We start from the raw sequence: 15,738 nt of genomic DNA, 5'->3' as shown, positions 1-15,738 counted from the left end.
AAAAAATGAATAATGGTTTCTAAATTATTTCTGATGTGAGTATTTGTAGTTTTTATCCCAGGCACTTTGCAATGGAATGTCACTGACTTGTATATTTTGTCCTCTTATTCAGGAGAATATGTTGTGATGACAACTCATTTTCACCTGAAGAGAAAGATTGGTTACTTTGTCATTCAAACGTACCTACCTTGTATTATGACAGTGATTCTTTCCCAGGTCTCCTTTTGGCTTAACAGAGAATCTGTTCCAGCAAGAACGGTATTCGGTGAGTGTCCTTCATTAAGAAATTTATTGAGAGTATTGATAAATATTCAGTTTCATGACACAGTGACTGCAGGCAAGGAAGCTAATTCAATAAAGCAGAGCTTTGAGTGCTCTTGTTTTTAAGCTTCTGTGGGAATATTGCTAGTGAGCCAGTAGCAAGGCAGTTCACAAAAGCAGACTCCTACTCCACTGCTAAGGTCCTATATGTGGGGAGTGAAAGGGTTAGTAGGATCAGCAGGACAGTCCCAGTTTGTTTCCAACCAAATTACATGCGAGAATTGTTGCTGCTAACTGCCTCTGATTTTAAACTTATGGAGATTTTATGAATGAGCAACTGTCAAGAAAGAATAATGCCTCTTTATTTCTGATCGTTTCTCTTTTTCTAGAGCCCCCATGGTATTCATTGACAAACTAGCAAAACTATTTATTTTCCGAAATCCATTTTTTCTGCACAATGGCACCTCATTAATAGCTTTGTGAGAATAGTACGTAGCTCAAAGCCATAGAAATACAGGATATATTGAGTTTAGAAATGGGATGGAGCTGAGGGCAGATGCAATAGCAATAAAACAAAACAAAACAGGGAAACACATATGTCATAGAAATGTGTGAGAATCATCTTTTTCTAATAGCAGAAGGATTGAAATACCTTCACTCAGGCAAAAAGTTGTTTGCAACAGTGGGCTTTCTAAATAAATTACAGGCTGATGGCCAACATACTAATGGTTCTTGGTGATGACATTCTTGAAGGAATCACTGATAAGAGCACATCCTACATAGATGCTACATGTAATAGCATGTAAAATGATGAAAGCCTTTACTGCAGGGTTGCTTAGGACTGATTGCTTCTTGGCCTTTGAACTAAGATCCAGTCAAAAGGCCAAATTCAATGGCTTCTTAGTAGTATTACTGTGAAAACTTTCACAATTTTTGATGTTGCTGTTTATCTTTAAATGATTTCTGACTTATGGTTACCTTCAGGTGAGTATCACTGGGTTTTCTTTAAAAATATTCATCAGGAGTGGAAGATTGCCCTTTCCTTCCTTTGAGGCTGAAAGGATGTGACTTGTCCATGGTTACCTGGTGATTTTTCATGGCTAAGTAAGGCATGAAACCATCCAACATTGTCCTAGTCCACTCAAACCACTACACCATCCATTTTACCTGATGTTAAACCAATGCATTTCTAGCAACGTTTTCCTTCTTCTATTTTTTCTTTTATTTAAATGTATACAGCTATACTATAAAGTCAAAGAAAGTCATCTTACAGTCTGAAACACTAAACATTAAAACTTCAGCTCACATTTTTGAGACACAAATCCCACTGGTTTCAAAGTTTTGTCAGGCTATTTATTTCCGTAATAAAACTGACTTTAGAGAAATGGCACTCGTCCTCAGTACAGACTTACAGAATGTGACTGAAGCACAATTCACACAAACACAATCATGCAAACACCAAGAAATCATATGTTCTTAGCCTAGCTATTAAGTAATGTTGTGTTGCAATCCATTGAACTTGCTTCTGCACTGGTCTCTTAAGATATTATGTGCAGTAATGTAGTGGTAAAATTTCAAATGCAGTTTCTAGACACATGCTTCCAAAGAAGGTCTAGAGATGAAGGTGGCTGTATTGATCCTTACCAGCTCTCAAAATGCTTCAATTCTATTTTTTTGTAAAGCTAATTGTCAGATTTAGGCTCACTGCGCCCCCCAACCTCTGCAAAGGTGGAGGACCCATTAAGTTGGTCCGCCCCAGGAGGCTTATGGATCCGAATGGATTCCTGACGGCTCTTGGGGATTTTCCCGCCACCTCGGTAGGTGACCCTGTCGAGGCCTTGGTCGCTCTCTGGAATGGAGAGATGGCCAGGGCAATTGACACGATCGCTCTGGAACGTCCCCTCTCAAGTAGCCGAGCTAAACCAGCTCCTTGGTTTACTGAGGAGCTGGCAGTGATGAAGCGAAGGAAGAGGGAACTAGAGAGCGTGTGGCATTCAGATCCGAGCGAGTCAAATCGAACACGGTTTGTGTCCTTTCTAAGGGCATATGCTGCAGCAATAAAAGCCGCAAAGAAAACTTTCTTTGCGGCTACTATTGCGTCTGCAAGGAACCGTCCGGCGGAGTTGTTCCGGATTGTCAGAGGCCTTTTAACTCCCGCCATCCCAGGCGGGAGCCCTGACAATTCGGCCACGCGCTGCGAAGCATTTGCTCGGTTCTTTGCAGACAAAGTCACTTTGATCCGTTCTGGTCTGGACACCATGTTAAATGCAGTCTCTGAGGATGTGACACGAGCACCTGCTTGTCCTATTTTGATGGATTCTTTTCAATTTGTGAAGCCCGAGGATGTGGACAAGATACTTGGAGGAATGAGGCCCACTACGTCCATCCTAGACCCCTGCCCATCCTGGCTTCTGAAGGAGGCCAGAGGGGGATTGGCTAAGTGGGTAACGGTGGTGGTTAATGCCTCCCTTCGGGAAGGCAAAATTCCAGCGAGCTTAAAACAAGCTATTATAAAACCGCTGTTGAAAAAACCATCACTGGACCCCACTAAATTTGACAACTTTCAGCCTGTTTCCAATCTCCCCTTTTTGGGCAAAGTCATGGAAAGCGTGGTGGCCTCACAACTCCAGGTATTCTTGAGAGACACGGATTATCTGGACTCAGCACAGTCTGGTTTCAGACCGGGACATGGAACTGAGACGGTCTTGGTCGCCTTAGTGGATGATCTGCTCCGGGAGCTAGACAGGGGGAGTGTGTCCCTGTTGGTGCTCCTGGACCTCTCAGCGGCCTTCGATACCGTCGACCACGGTATCCTTCTGGGGCGTCTTGCGGAAATGGGCCTCGGGGGCACTGTTCTGCAGTGGCTCCGGTCATTTCTGGAGGGCCGCACCCAGAAGGTGTTATTGGGGGACACCTGTTCAACACCACAGCCTTTGACTTGTGGGGTTCCACAGGGCTCTATACTGTCCCGCATGCTGTTTAATATCTACATGAAGCCGCTGGGTGAGATCATCCGGAGTTTCGGGGTGCGGTGTCATCTGTACGCAGACGATGTCCAACTCTGTCACTCCTTCCCACCTGCTACTAAGGAGGCTGTCGAGGTCCTGAACCGGTGCCTGGCCGCTGTAATGGTCTGGATGAGGGTGAACAAATTGAAATTAAATCCAGACAAGACAGAGGTACTTCTGGTCAGTCGCAAGGCCGAACAGGGTATAGGGTTACAGCCTGTGCTGGATGGGGTCGCACTCCCCTTGAAGGCGCAGGTTCGCAGCTTGGGTGTGATCCTGGATTCATCGTTGAGCCTGGATCCCCAGGTTTCAGCGGTGACCAGGGGAGCATTTGCACAGCTCAGGCTCGTGCGCCAGCTGCGCCCGTACCTCGGGAAGTCTGACTTGGCCACGGTAGTACACTCTCTGGTCACATCCCGCCTTGACTACTGCAACGCTCTCTATGTGGGGCTGCCCTTGAAGACGGCCCGGAAGCTCCAGCTAGTCCAGCGCGCGGCAGCCATGTTACTAACAGGAGCGGGATGCAGGGAGCACACAACACCCTTGTTGTTCCAGCTCCACTGGCTGCCGATCTGCTACCGGGCCCAATTCAAGGTGCTGGTGTTGGCCTACAAAGCCCTAAACGGTTCCGGCCCAAAATACCTGTCTGACCGCATCTCAGCCTACGAGCCCACGAGGACTTTGAGATCGTCTGGGGAGGCCCTTCTCTCGATCCCGCCTGCCTCACAGGCACGCCTGGTGGGGACGAGGGATAGGGACTTCTCGGTGGTGGCCCCCCGGCTGTGGAACACCCTCCCTGTAGACATCAGACAGGCGCCCTCCCTTATGACATTCCACAAGAGACTAAAGACGTGGTTGTTTGAGAAGGCGTTTGACTAAGTGCTACAACAATTGGCAATGATGATTGGAACGGAATATGGATAACGAGATTGGTTTGTGATTCTACGATGAGACATCCTGAATGATTTAGTGTAATTGTATTATTAATAGTGATGTTGTTATTGTTGTTTGTGATATTGCCTTTATTGTAAATTGTTTTTTATATGTTGTACACCGCCGTGAGTCGCCCTAGGGCTGAGAACGGCGGTTTACAAATGCAGTAAATAAATAAATAAATAAATAAATAATAAATATTCCAGACCAAGCCAGTCAAAGTACTTTGCAATACAACAGGGAAAGTTCGCAACAATAAATGGTTCTATTTCCCTTGAACTGTCTCAAAGAGGTGGCTGATGATGTCAACATCTACCCTGCTAAAATTGGTACTTATTTATTTTTGTGTATGTGTAGGTGTAGCTTTAGGAAGACCAAGAAAGGAAAACCTCCAGATTAGAATACCCCATGATAGGATGGCCCTAGAATAGCTATAAATTGAAAATGATTTGAAGTTGCACAACAACAACAAAAAATGGAAATAGATGGGAAGCTGAGTAAGATAAATTAAATTAGATTGTTGGAGTGCTAAAATCCCATTAATTTAGCAAGACTAATTGAACAATCTACCTCAGACTTGCAGTCTTTATGTCATTTTTAATAGCCAAATTGTTATGCAAACAGAGCCAACTTGGAATAGAGATGATTGATAATTGAAAAGTCTGATTATTTTCCTTCCAAAGCAATAAATGAAACATTTGAATATGGATAGCGCAGAATATTTCTGGTTGCCATGTGTTTTGGCTAATGCTTGACACAGTGGAAATAGACTGTAGCAGAGATTTAATACATGAGATGCCTGCAGTTGTCAAGGTAACTGGTGAGTATGTGATTCAATGCTACAGTAAGCAATGGAACGAAGATACAGACCTTATACTCACAGTGAATGCTCAGTGGCTACTTAAAAAGAAAATTGTTTGGTGGCAGGTGAGGAACACTGCTACTCAGGATGCAAAGTATATTACTGCTGCAACATCTTTTTTATTTCCCCGTTATTTAATTTAATCAGCATTAGTAACTAGCCTTTCAACTTCCAAAAACAGCTTGAAAGTCTTGCTTCAGATGGTGGGTTGGGATTCAGCAACAACTAGAATTATGAACTGCAACTTTAATATACTTCAAGTGACAAGATGGCTGTGTTTCAATCAAAGGGGACCCACTCAAGACATTTTAGTGCCAGAGGCAGAAAAAAAAGCCTAGATATCCCCCCATGGTAAAAAAAAAAATGTACCCAGTTGCCAATTTGCCAGTTTAACAGTTCCACATGGATTCTCATCTCAGGTGGGCTACCTCACTGTGTTCCCTCACTTATCATGGGTGCTGCACTCCAGGACCACCCACGGTAAGTGAAAATCCATGAAGTAGGGATGCTCCTCATTCCCCCTCCCCTCACGTGAGGAAGGAAGGAAAGGAAGCAAGCCCTCCTCCCCCTCCTCTTTCCCCTCCTCCTTCCTTGTGAAACAGCAAGTCTGCGGAAAGCGAACTGTGAAGTGGTGAGGGAACACTGTAATAGAGTGTCATTAAGAGCTGACCCACATGTGTTTGCTCCTAACTGTCTGCTGAAGACGGTTTTCTCAGTGCTTTTGCTGTGCAGTATCCAAAACTACTTTCAAATGCTAAAGTGAATTCCAGATTATCCATCTCCAGTGCACAACACTGGATACTTATGAACAACTAGGCATCCTAATAGAATTATATATTCTTCCTTACCCCAACCATGTATGTACATACAATAGCTATTACAGTGGCCTTGAGAAGAAGGAAAATTGTATTTATGTAATGAAAATGAGAACCAGTGTGGTGTTGCGGTTTGAGTGTTGGGCTATGACTATGAAGACAAGGGATCAATTCCCCGCCATTGAAACTCACTGGGTGATCTTGGATGAGTCAAATACTCTTCATCCCTGCAAATTCCATGATAGGTTCTCTTTATGGTTGCCATAAGTTGGGAATAACTTGAAGGCACACAACAACAATAAACAACAATGAAAACAGCAATAGGATATAATGGGTTCTGAAATGTTCTTTTGCTTTACAGGAGTGACAACTGTGCTAACAATGACCACCTTAAGTATCAGTGCACGGAATTCTCTTCCAAAGGTGGCCTATGCTACTGCTATGGACTGGTTCATAGCTGTGTGTTATGCATTTGTTTTTTCGGCACTGATTGAATTTGCAACAGTGAACTACTTTACAAAGAGAGGTTATGCATGGGATGGCAAGAGTGTTGTCCCAGAAAAGGTAATAATTTAGATGTTCGCCTGATACTTTATATGTAACATGGACAGTATGAAACCACTAAGCAAAACCATTTGAACTTGAAATCTGATTCTAAATGTATTTATCTAAAAGAAAGCCTCCTGAGTTGTATCTATTTGCCTGTATTCTCTTACACTTAAGAATGTTGAGTTAAGGGTTTGAACATAAGCACTGGTGCCCTGTGTTGTAACAGTCTCAAAGAATGTTTATGTGAATATTCATCATTCACTACATCAGGCATGTAGCCGGGGGGGGGGGGGGGGGGGCTTGAGGGGCTTCAGCCCCCCCCCCCGAAATTCTCATGGTGGTTCATGAAAAGGCCTTACTGGGGCATTATTTAAACTGTTATGTTTATTCATATCATGATCTGATCACCATACTCAATATATCCCATATGCATGGGGGTATTGGGGTAATGATACAAAAAGTTTGCTAGGCTAGACCCTCTTTCACTCAGACTCAGCCCCCCCCGAAACTCAGCCCCCCCGAAACCCCCCTGAAAAAAATTCAGCCCCCCCCCCCCCCCCGAAACGAAATCCTGGCTACGGGCCTGCACTACATACTTCCACTGGAAGAATGCCATTTGAGCAGCTTTATCTGGAATTCCAAAATTTGAAATAGTCCAAAATTCAAAATTGATTGTGGCTGAAATAGCAACATTTTTGTTTTCTGATGGTTCAGTGTACACAAAAACATGTTTCATGCTCAAAATTATTGAAAGTATTAGATAAACTTACCTCCAGGTTATATATATACGGTGTACATGAAACATGTTTATATTTGGATCCCATCTCCAAGATTATGCACATATTTGCAAATCCATGGTTTTCAACATTCCTCAAAATCCAAAGCACTTCTGCTCCCAAGCACACCCTGAGCCTATACATGGCTTCTATATCACTTGCTACCACTTGAGAAGAAGACTTCAGTGGACAGAATGCTGTCATTCAGCATGAAGTTATTTTGAGTGATCAAAATATGAGATGTAAATTTAAAACTAAAACTGTTAGGGAGAGCCCATGAATACAAGAGGTCATATGTTCAAGAGCAAGAGTTATGGTACTTCTGAGCCAGAATGAAGTGCTTTTTTATGGAAAAGTGAAAATAATAAAGAACATGCAAATTATGCCTTGAAAAAAATCATTCTCATACTTATCATCCAGTGTGAACTGGATGGTAATGCCTCTATCCCTGTATGAAGGGATCTGGCTGAACCACATCGGATGTCTCAGATTCTGTGGAGCTGAGTAGAGCCTCTTTGAGTATAGTTTAAGAGGAAAAGCAAGATATAATTAATAAAAGAAGGAGAGGAGGAGGAGGATTTTGCCCACCAGTAGGATCCAGGCAAACAAGCTATTGAAACTGAGCTCCGTTGTAGCAGAATTCAAAGACCTCATTACTACTATTTCAACAAAAGGTTATTCTTTAAGGTAGAACCATTTCTTAATGATTTCTAGATGTTTGGGCCACCAAGGTTATCTCCATCCCACAAAATATTATGAGGGAAATGTTAAAGAAATGAAAACAACATTAGATTAAAGTTGTTGGGACATTGGAAACTAGCACAGCTCATAAACAGCAAGCCAAAGCACTCTCAATCTTGAATGATTTTTGGATCATACTCTGCAGATGGATTAACTGGGTTTATTCTGTCTATTAGATGGAAATAGTCAGCAGCTTTTATGCCAAGAGGCTTCTAAAGGATTTAGTTTCTCCATGCATTTTTCACAGCTCTTAAAAATATCAATGTGATGATTATATATGTTCAGTTTTTATTCACCCATTTCTAATATTTGGGGAATAAAGATTGTATATGAAAACAAATAGATTATATCAGAAAGATTATTGGAAAAAAATTCCACTAGCTGCAGAGTAGTTACTCAGCTTCTGGGCATAATTAAAATAGGGAAAATGATATGATTTTGCATACAATTAACAAGAAATCAAACCTGAAAAAAGGGAATGGGAACTACTCAAGCAAAGCCAAGAAAGTGCCATCAACATTTTATAACTCCAGTACCTTGCAAGGCTAGAACAAGAAATGGCATTACATGGTGAACCTGCTCCCTCTCTCCATAGTTTGCCTTTTACGCTGATTTACAGTCCCATTAATTGTGAAAGAATGGGCTTTCTGGGGTATCACTTGACTCAATGCATTGCTCTGAGGAAGAGGTCATTCCGTTGGAACAAAGTATCATGGCTGATGTGGCCCCTGGGACTATCTCTTCCATGGTGGGAATTTGGGACAAGTCCTATTTAAATGTACTTTAACTTTCAAGTAGTTAAAAGTATCTTTCAATAGCAGTTGCTGTTATCACATTACAATATAGAGATGGTACAGGCACCCGAGGCCATAATGCTCCACAATAAGAAAGAACCCTTTCCTAGGGCGAAACAGCATGGCATAGGGTGAATACTGTGAGGTGTAGCTGTTAGGGAAGACAGTCACACATTTGTAGTGGTGACCCATGGGAAAGATGAGCAGATGACCAAGGGGTAATGAAAGACAAATGATGCACAGCTGAATGCCATACACTGATCTGTTTTCTAAAGCAAGGGTCTCAGGATGCCTCATGAGAGATTGCTATATACTCTATAGCGACTATAGGGTTCTGAGTGGGGCTATAAAAACTGAAATCATTGAAGACTTCCTTTGAGGTATTGAGAAACAACAACTAATGCTGCTGCTGTTATTCAACAATATATCTCTCTGTAACCTTTTTATGACTTATCTGGGTTGCTCCAGGAATATTTGAATTCTTACCCATAAGAACCCAATAAGAAACAAATGGATTTTTTTTTAGACTCATTCTCTGGGATTTTTGTACACTTCTATAACGGAAATGAATGGCACAAATGACACTCACTTGCTTAGGTCTCCATTTGTGTCTAAACTAAAAGCATTTCCAATCATATCTCTATCTACACTATGTCAGATTTGGTGAAACATATGGTGCAATGCTATAACAGCACTGGGCAATTTAAGAATGGTTATATACCTTTCTGTGAAATTGGTTGTGAAATCTAAACTTCTCACTTCACAGACTGCTTCCTCCTACTCAGAGGCAAAAATCTGTAAGCTGCTGTCACATTGCATATCTGTTTTCATCTCCCACCAGCAATGACAAAATGTACTTTCCTGCAGGCAGACGACCAGATAGAAGTGCACTGATGGCACAGTATATATATACCCTAGTAACCTCACTTTTATTTGGCTTTTAACATAACTCTTTATTTTAACAGAATTCAGTATTTTGCATCCTGTCAATTTTGCCCACTGCTCAAGTTGCATCCAGGATAGGTAGTTATTAGGCTTGGGCGGTTTCGTTCGTTAATGTCGTAATTCATTATTAATTCGTATTTAAATTAGCTTACGATCCAATATTGAGCCATGCAGGAATAGTGTGAGGAGTAAATTAGATTCGAAACATTTTTTTCAATTTATTTCATAATTATTTCAAAATTATTTCGAAATTATTTCGTAATTATTTTCGAATGTCTGGTGCTAGTTTTATAGTTGTTGTTTGTTTTATCACACCAACAGTCAACAACAGAGGGAGAGGGAAGCTTCAGAAGTTCCCCCTGTCCCATTTGGAGGTTTTTTTAGCATATTGTGCAATCGCGTCTGCCATTAACGAATCGATTCGTAATTATACAAAATTTCGTAAATTTCGAAATTTTTAAAAGGAAAATTTCAGAATTCTTTAAAAAAACGAAACACGATGGATCCCTAAAAACAAAACGAGTTTAGAAACAAATTTTTCTGTTGTTACCCAAGCCTAGTAGTTATACCTTTTGTGTACCTCTGCTGGATGCTTTGCCTGTAAACCCAATTCCTATTCACTTCAACATCAGGGAACTCCTTCTGCATACAAGCAACCTGAACCAATATCGTTTAGGAGGTAGACTAGCTGAACAATTATTTGAGTTTAAGGGCAACTCTCGAGTTGTGTAGCCACTGAATCAACAGGATTTACATATGCTGGGGCTAAAAAAATGAATGTAGGTCTTTCAATCCCTTTGCAATTTTAAATGAGGAACAATGCTTCTTTTATCTCCTTTCCCCAATACTCTACACTTCTCACAATCAATCCGTAGATGCCTCCATGACTGGCATGACTGCTATACAAACTGTCATACAAACTATCAAATCCCACTTTTCTGTGATCAACATAAATAGCCTTGCTTTTGTGCATAATCATACTATCCTGAAAACATAATGTCACTTTTTGACATTGTAGAAATTTGCCGGTGAAGGAAAGGTAGAAATGTTGTACATCCCTAATACATACATAAGTATTTCTAAGTTAATGTTTCAATTTACCAATATTCGAGTACTAGGATATTTTTGAAGAGGTGGTCTATGGAAAAGAAATATTGCATTAAAACCTGTTTCTTTTACATTCCTAGCCAAAGAAAGTCAAGGATCCTCTCATTATGAAAAACAACTCGTTCACAGCACCAGCAACAGCAACCAGCTTCACTCCTAATATTGCAAGGGACCCTGGACTAGCTACTATTGCTAAAAGTGCAACGATAGAGCCCAAAGAAGGGAAACCTGAAACAAAGCCTCCAGAACCCAAGAAAACATTTAACAGTGTCAGCAAAATTGACCGACTATCAAGAATAGCATTCCCATTGCTTTTTGGGATTTTTAATTTAGTGTATTGGGCAACTTATTTAAATAGAGAGCCCCGGCTGAAAGACCAATCCCCTCCTCACTAACCCATTAACCGCATAGTTTGTTCCGTCTCTTTTGCACTGGGGATTGCTTTTTGGTTTTAAACACACAGCAGTTCCCATTTGCTTCATTGCCTCTGTCTTAAAGAAAATGAGATCTTATTTTATAAAGTAAAAGTATATTATATATATACATATATATAATAGGAAAAAAAGATATTAACTCTGTACTCTAGGGCTGTAACAATGTGATGTAGACACCCTATTCTGAACCGTGTCTCTGAATGAGAGAGGGAAATGTAAGAAATCCAAACCACTTGTAGATAAAATATTGCTGAATGTCCCCATAAGAGATGCTGTACATGTCAGAACAGAGATATTTTTATGCAAAATGAAAGAAGGTAAAACAGTCTTTATATATATATGTTCATGTTGCACATACAGTATTGTATTTTCCATTTTTGGAGTGCTGCTTATTTTCAGTTCTTTTATAGAATATACACCTTTCCAAAGTGGTGGATTCCAGAAAATACAAATATTTTTCCTAGATTTCTTTTTTGCCTAAACACCCAGCCACCAGTTTTAGAGTATATATACTGTTATTTACATAAACGAACGCCGACTTACTAATGGTAGAGGTTATCACAGAATAGCACATTTGATTAATGATAATGAATGCTTTAATACGCTCTCTCACTGCAGTCTTATTTTACGCATTAGAATGTCACTTGACTTTATAATACCAACCCTGTATCACATTAAGCGAAGAGTCCTAATTCCTTTTAACGTGTTCAGTAAAACAATACTTGGATAATTTACTAGGGATATTTTTGTTAGGTTTCTTTGTTTGTTTTAGGAAGAAGAAGAAGAAGAAAAAGAAACGACCATTGTATTGCAAGCTCTAGATACGTTGAATGTATTATTTTATAAAACAGTACATTACAAAGCTTTAGTCTGAAAAAAGCATATGGCTAAGAGAAAGACAAAATCTATTATTTCAATAATATATGTAAATATACAGCATGAGATTGTACATTTTTTTACTTTTTTATGTTCTTAATATATTGTGTAGGGGTCACCTCTCTAAGCTCTTAATATGTTATATTTTAAAAAGATACATATTGAGAGCCTGCAGTAAAAAAAAAGTCAGTGGCATTTGAAAGGGAAAAAAAGACAAAAGAAGAGAGCTGGGAATATATTCCATTTGTAAAGTGGCTATTTGTACAGTAGCTTGCAGTTTGAAACTGTCATCCAGTGTACTATTAGGCTAATGACTTGTATGCTCAGGTAATGCGTGAATACTAAAATATGGAATTATATTTGGTAGGAAAATGGTAAAATATTTAAGACAAATGTCATCTGTATATTATTGCTATATTTGCTGATACATAACTGTTAATGATAAGTGATGTAATATATGTAGCATTAAATACAGAAAAAAACAACATACACAAAAGAATGTACAGGAAAATACATTTTATTGATTAAAACTTATTACATTTCATTTTTACTGTAGCAATATATTTGTAGGAACAATATGTAAGGGCTTTAAATACAAGATGTCCATTTTGCAAGTTATTAGTTTTCCCTTCAAAATAATTCTAGCCAGTCTCATTTCTGCCAAGAATTTATTTTAAGGAGAAAAAAAAACCCACAAATTTTAGAGATGGTTATTAGAAAACAAGTGTGAGGCACTGATGGCTTTTGGAAACATTAAAACAGCGGTTCAGAATCCATAACACATGGTAGTGAATGCATATAAATATATATATAAAAAGAAAACAAATGCTACATGGACCTTCAATTGAATTAGCTAATAAGATAGTCAGTTTGATATCTATACATGTTACAGGCAATGTTTTATATACTCTTTCTCAATAAATCAAAAGATTGCTGCTCACCTAGTATCTACAAAATGAAATAGTTAATATTTTTCTTTAGAAAATAAATCTTTTCTTTTCTTTTTATTTATTTATTAAATAAACCTAATGCTTCATTGTCTACCATTTAGTCCTGTCCAAACTTGATGAGCTAATCTGACTGGAGCTTACTAAAAGAGGATGTGTTATCTTCTGGTATTATGTGTAGATATATGTATAGAAAAATAAAATAAAATAAAATAAAATAAAATACGACTCTTTAACTTCGGTATTTGTTTATCTTGTTATTTTTGGCGTTTACTCTAGTATGTTCCTTAAGGACATTTTACCTTCCTAATTATCCATTTTGCTACTATTCGGTCTGCACTTTGCACATTAGATGTGAATATTACTAGTCTGCTTTTTTTGCTATGCAATGACTGCATTATATCATCTCTTAGTTTGTTAGTCTATGTGAATAGTATACTGTATAAATCCAACTGCACAGTTTATTGAAAACAAGGTATTCTCTATGTAGCTTTTTTACAGTGCTTTGCTAAACCATGTAATAATAGTAAGTCTTCCTTGAAAATAACGATACACTCTTATAGAGGACATTTTCTGTTTACTCCTGGGATAATTAAAAAAAGATGACATTGAATGTTTATTGCACCTTTGTGCAGTGATGTGGCAATAAAGACCTAAATCTATAATAGGGGTTGTTTATGGCAGACGCATGTAATGCTTTACAGAGTTTAGCAAAAGCTCATTATTTTATGTCAAACTGTAACTCTATTATACAAATAAAGTTAAAAAAATATGAATAATGCCAGTGAATGTTTTACTTGGTTGATTTTTTTTTAAAAAAAAAAAACATGGCTTCATTTTAAGACTTGTTTGATAAATGACAAAGCAGACCAAAGACTCTTTTGCCATGTTACAGAAAATGAGTGATTTAGAAGGAATGTGATAAAGCAGAGTATGTAGAAGGAGGTTATTAATGTATAGAATTATTTAATGTTTAAACATGCCCTTGTTTTATATATAGTATTTATTTTTATTTTCAACTCACACAATCTGACTTATGACTTTGGAGACAGCCATCAAATGCAGAGCAAAACCAATAAGCTAATATCCCCAATGAAAATATACAGCATTCCATGAATTAATTAAAACTTCCCCATTGACACTTAATCCCAAGTATTAGGCAAAGCAATAAGAAAGTTTAATAATAAAGTACTGAAGAAGCCTATCTTATATTAGATACTGGATAATTCTGTGAAAGTTTAATGAATATTACTACAAATGTAAACTATTCTGAATAATGGGTGAATGAATACAGTTCTGGAAATGGATTGAATTCATAATTGATTGATGTCTGAAACCAAATGATTAACAGATACTGTTGGGAAAACATTTGTGGATATGATCCATTTTGTTTTGTTAGACCAAGGAGACTAATAAATGCTCTGACACAGCAGTTCTAAATGGTATTTGTTTGTTTTAAAACGTTCTTTCAGGTTTTCTTTTCTTCTACAGGCCTTATAAATTCTGTTCTGTGCATACTTGCATGCATTCCCTATTAATCTTATGTGGGAGAAAGCAGAAGTGGAAGGTGGATGACGACCTGAGAGAGAGGACAGTAGATGTCCAAGAGAAGAGCCTACTTTTATCCATCCTGAGACAGAAGGCATATGTCGGGTGTTGGGGGGGGGGGATCTAAAGGCTTTCCTTACTTCCCATCTGAGTGGAAGAAAAAATGTATTGGAAACAAGGAAAGGTACCACACTTGGATGATTTCATAATTTATCATGGATTGCTCACATCTTTCATATTATAATTACAAATATACTAAAATAAACCCTGTTTTTCTCTTGAAAATTGTTTCAAAGTGAACATCTACTTGTTTTTGTTGTGTTATTTACTATCAAATCAGCTTTGACTCATGGGAACCTTATGAATGAGACACCTCAAGAAAATTTAGTCATCAACAAAGCTGTGGCTTCTTTGATTGGGTCAATGTATCTATTAATGGTATCCTCATCTTTTTCTACTGTTTTCCACTTTGGTATTCATTATAATATTTTCCAATGGCTATTGATGTCTCCAAAGTATGATGGTCTTGGGTTAGTCTCGTTCCCTTCTAAACAGACATCAGACTTTATTTGCTCTAAGACTATCCCTCTGAATAGGTGCACTTCCCAGATAATATCACCATGATATCAGAAACCATTCATGTCTGTACTTAATTTGGAGAAAAATGAACTGTGGAGCTCTATTAAGACAACCATTGTTTTTAGCCATTTTCAGCAAAGGATGAAGAAACATCAATATTTTCTTTATAAAAGGTCCTTTATAACTACAGTATTATTTGTGGATAATATTGGTGGCCAGTTAGATATTTCGAACATTGAATAGTAGATTTGCTTGTATGATCGCTTTACATTACAAAAATGTAAGATTTATTTCCTTTAGTAATATTTGGAAGGCAGATCAGACACTTTTCTGTGAGCAGTAATTCAGATCCAAGGCAGTAGTGAAGGAAGACTTAAAAACTATCTAAATTACATGTGTCGAATGACATCATGTCATTTTATGTGGCCCATGAGGCTTTCAATGGATCTCTTCATATGTCCTCTGGGGCCATGCTCTTTTGCTGGGAGTTGTGCGGGGTGCCTAGTGGCACCCTGTGAGTGCTCTATCCTTTCCCCATTAGATGGGGACAACAGGACAGGGTG

The 15,738-nt window shown here is 38.7% G+C and overlaps 1 protein-coding gene across 5 annotated transcripts in view; it reads left to right on the top strand.

The window, feature by feature from the left end:
• Positions 1–13,290, top strand: part of GABRA1 (gamma-aminobutyric acid type A receptor subunit alpha1) — a 44,661-nt gene extending 31,371 nt beyond the window's left edge. For all 5 annotated transcript variants that reach the window (XM_060764979.2, XM_060764978.2, XM_060764976.2 and 2 more), the window contains exons 8-10: positions 113–265; positions 6,241–6,443; positions 10,872–13,290. In XM_060764979.2, coding sequence (XP_060620962.1) covers positions 113–265; positions 6,241–6,443; positions 10,872–11,186 — 671 coding nt within the window. In that variant the 3' untranslated portion in view covers positions 11,187–13,290. The remainder of the gene's footprint in view (positions 1–112; positions 266–6,240; positions 6,444–10,871) is intronic.
• The last annotated feature ends 2,448 nt before the right edge of the window (positions 13,291–15,738 follow it).

The sequence above is a fragment of the Anolis sagrei genome, chromosome 2, assembly GCF_037176765.1.
Source record: "Anolis sagrei isolate rAnoSag1 chromosome 2, rAnoSag1.mat, whole genome shotgun sequence".
Classification (NCBI taxonomy): domain Eukaryota; kingdom Metazoa; phylum Chordata; class Lepidosauria; order Squamata; family Dactyloidae; genus Anolis; species Anolis sagrei.
Note: the sequence above shows the minus strand (reverse complement) of the source record. Positions and strands in the feature narration are given on the sequence as shown.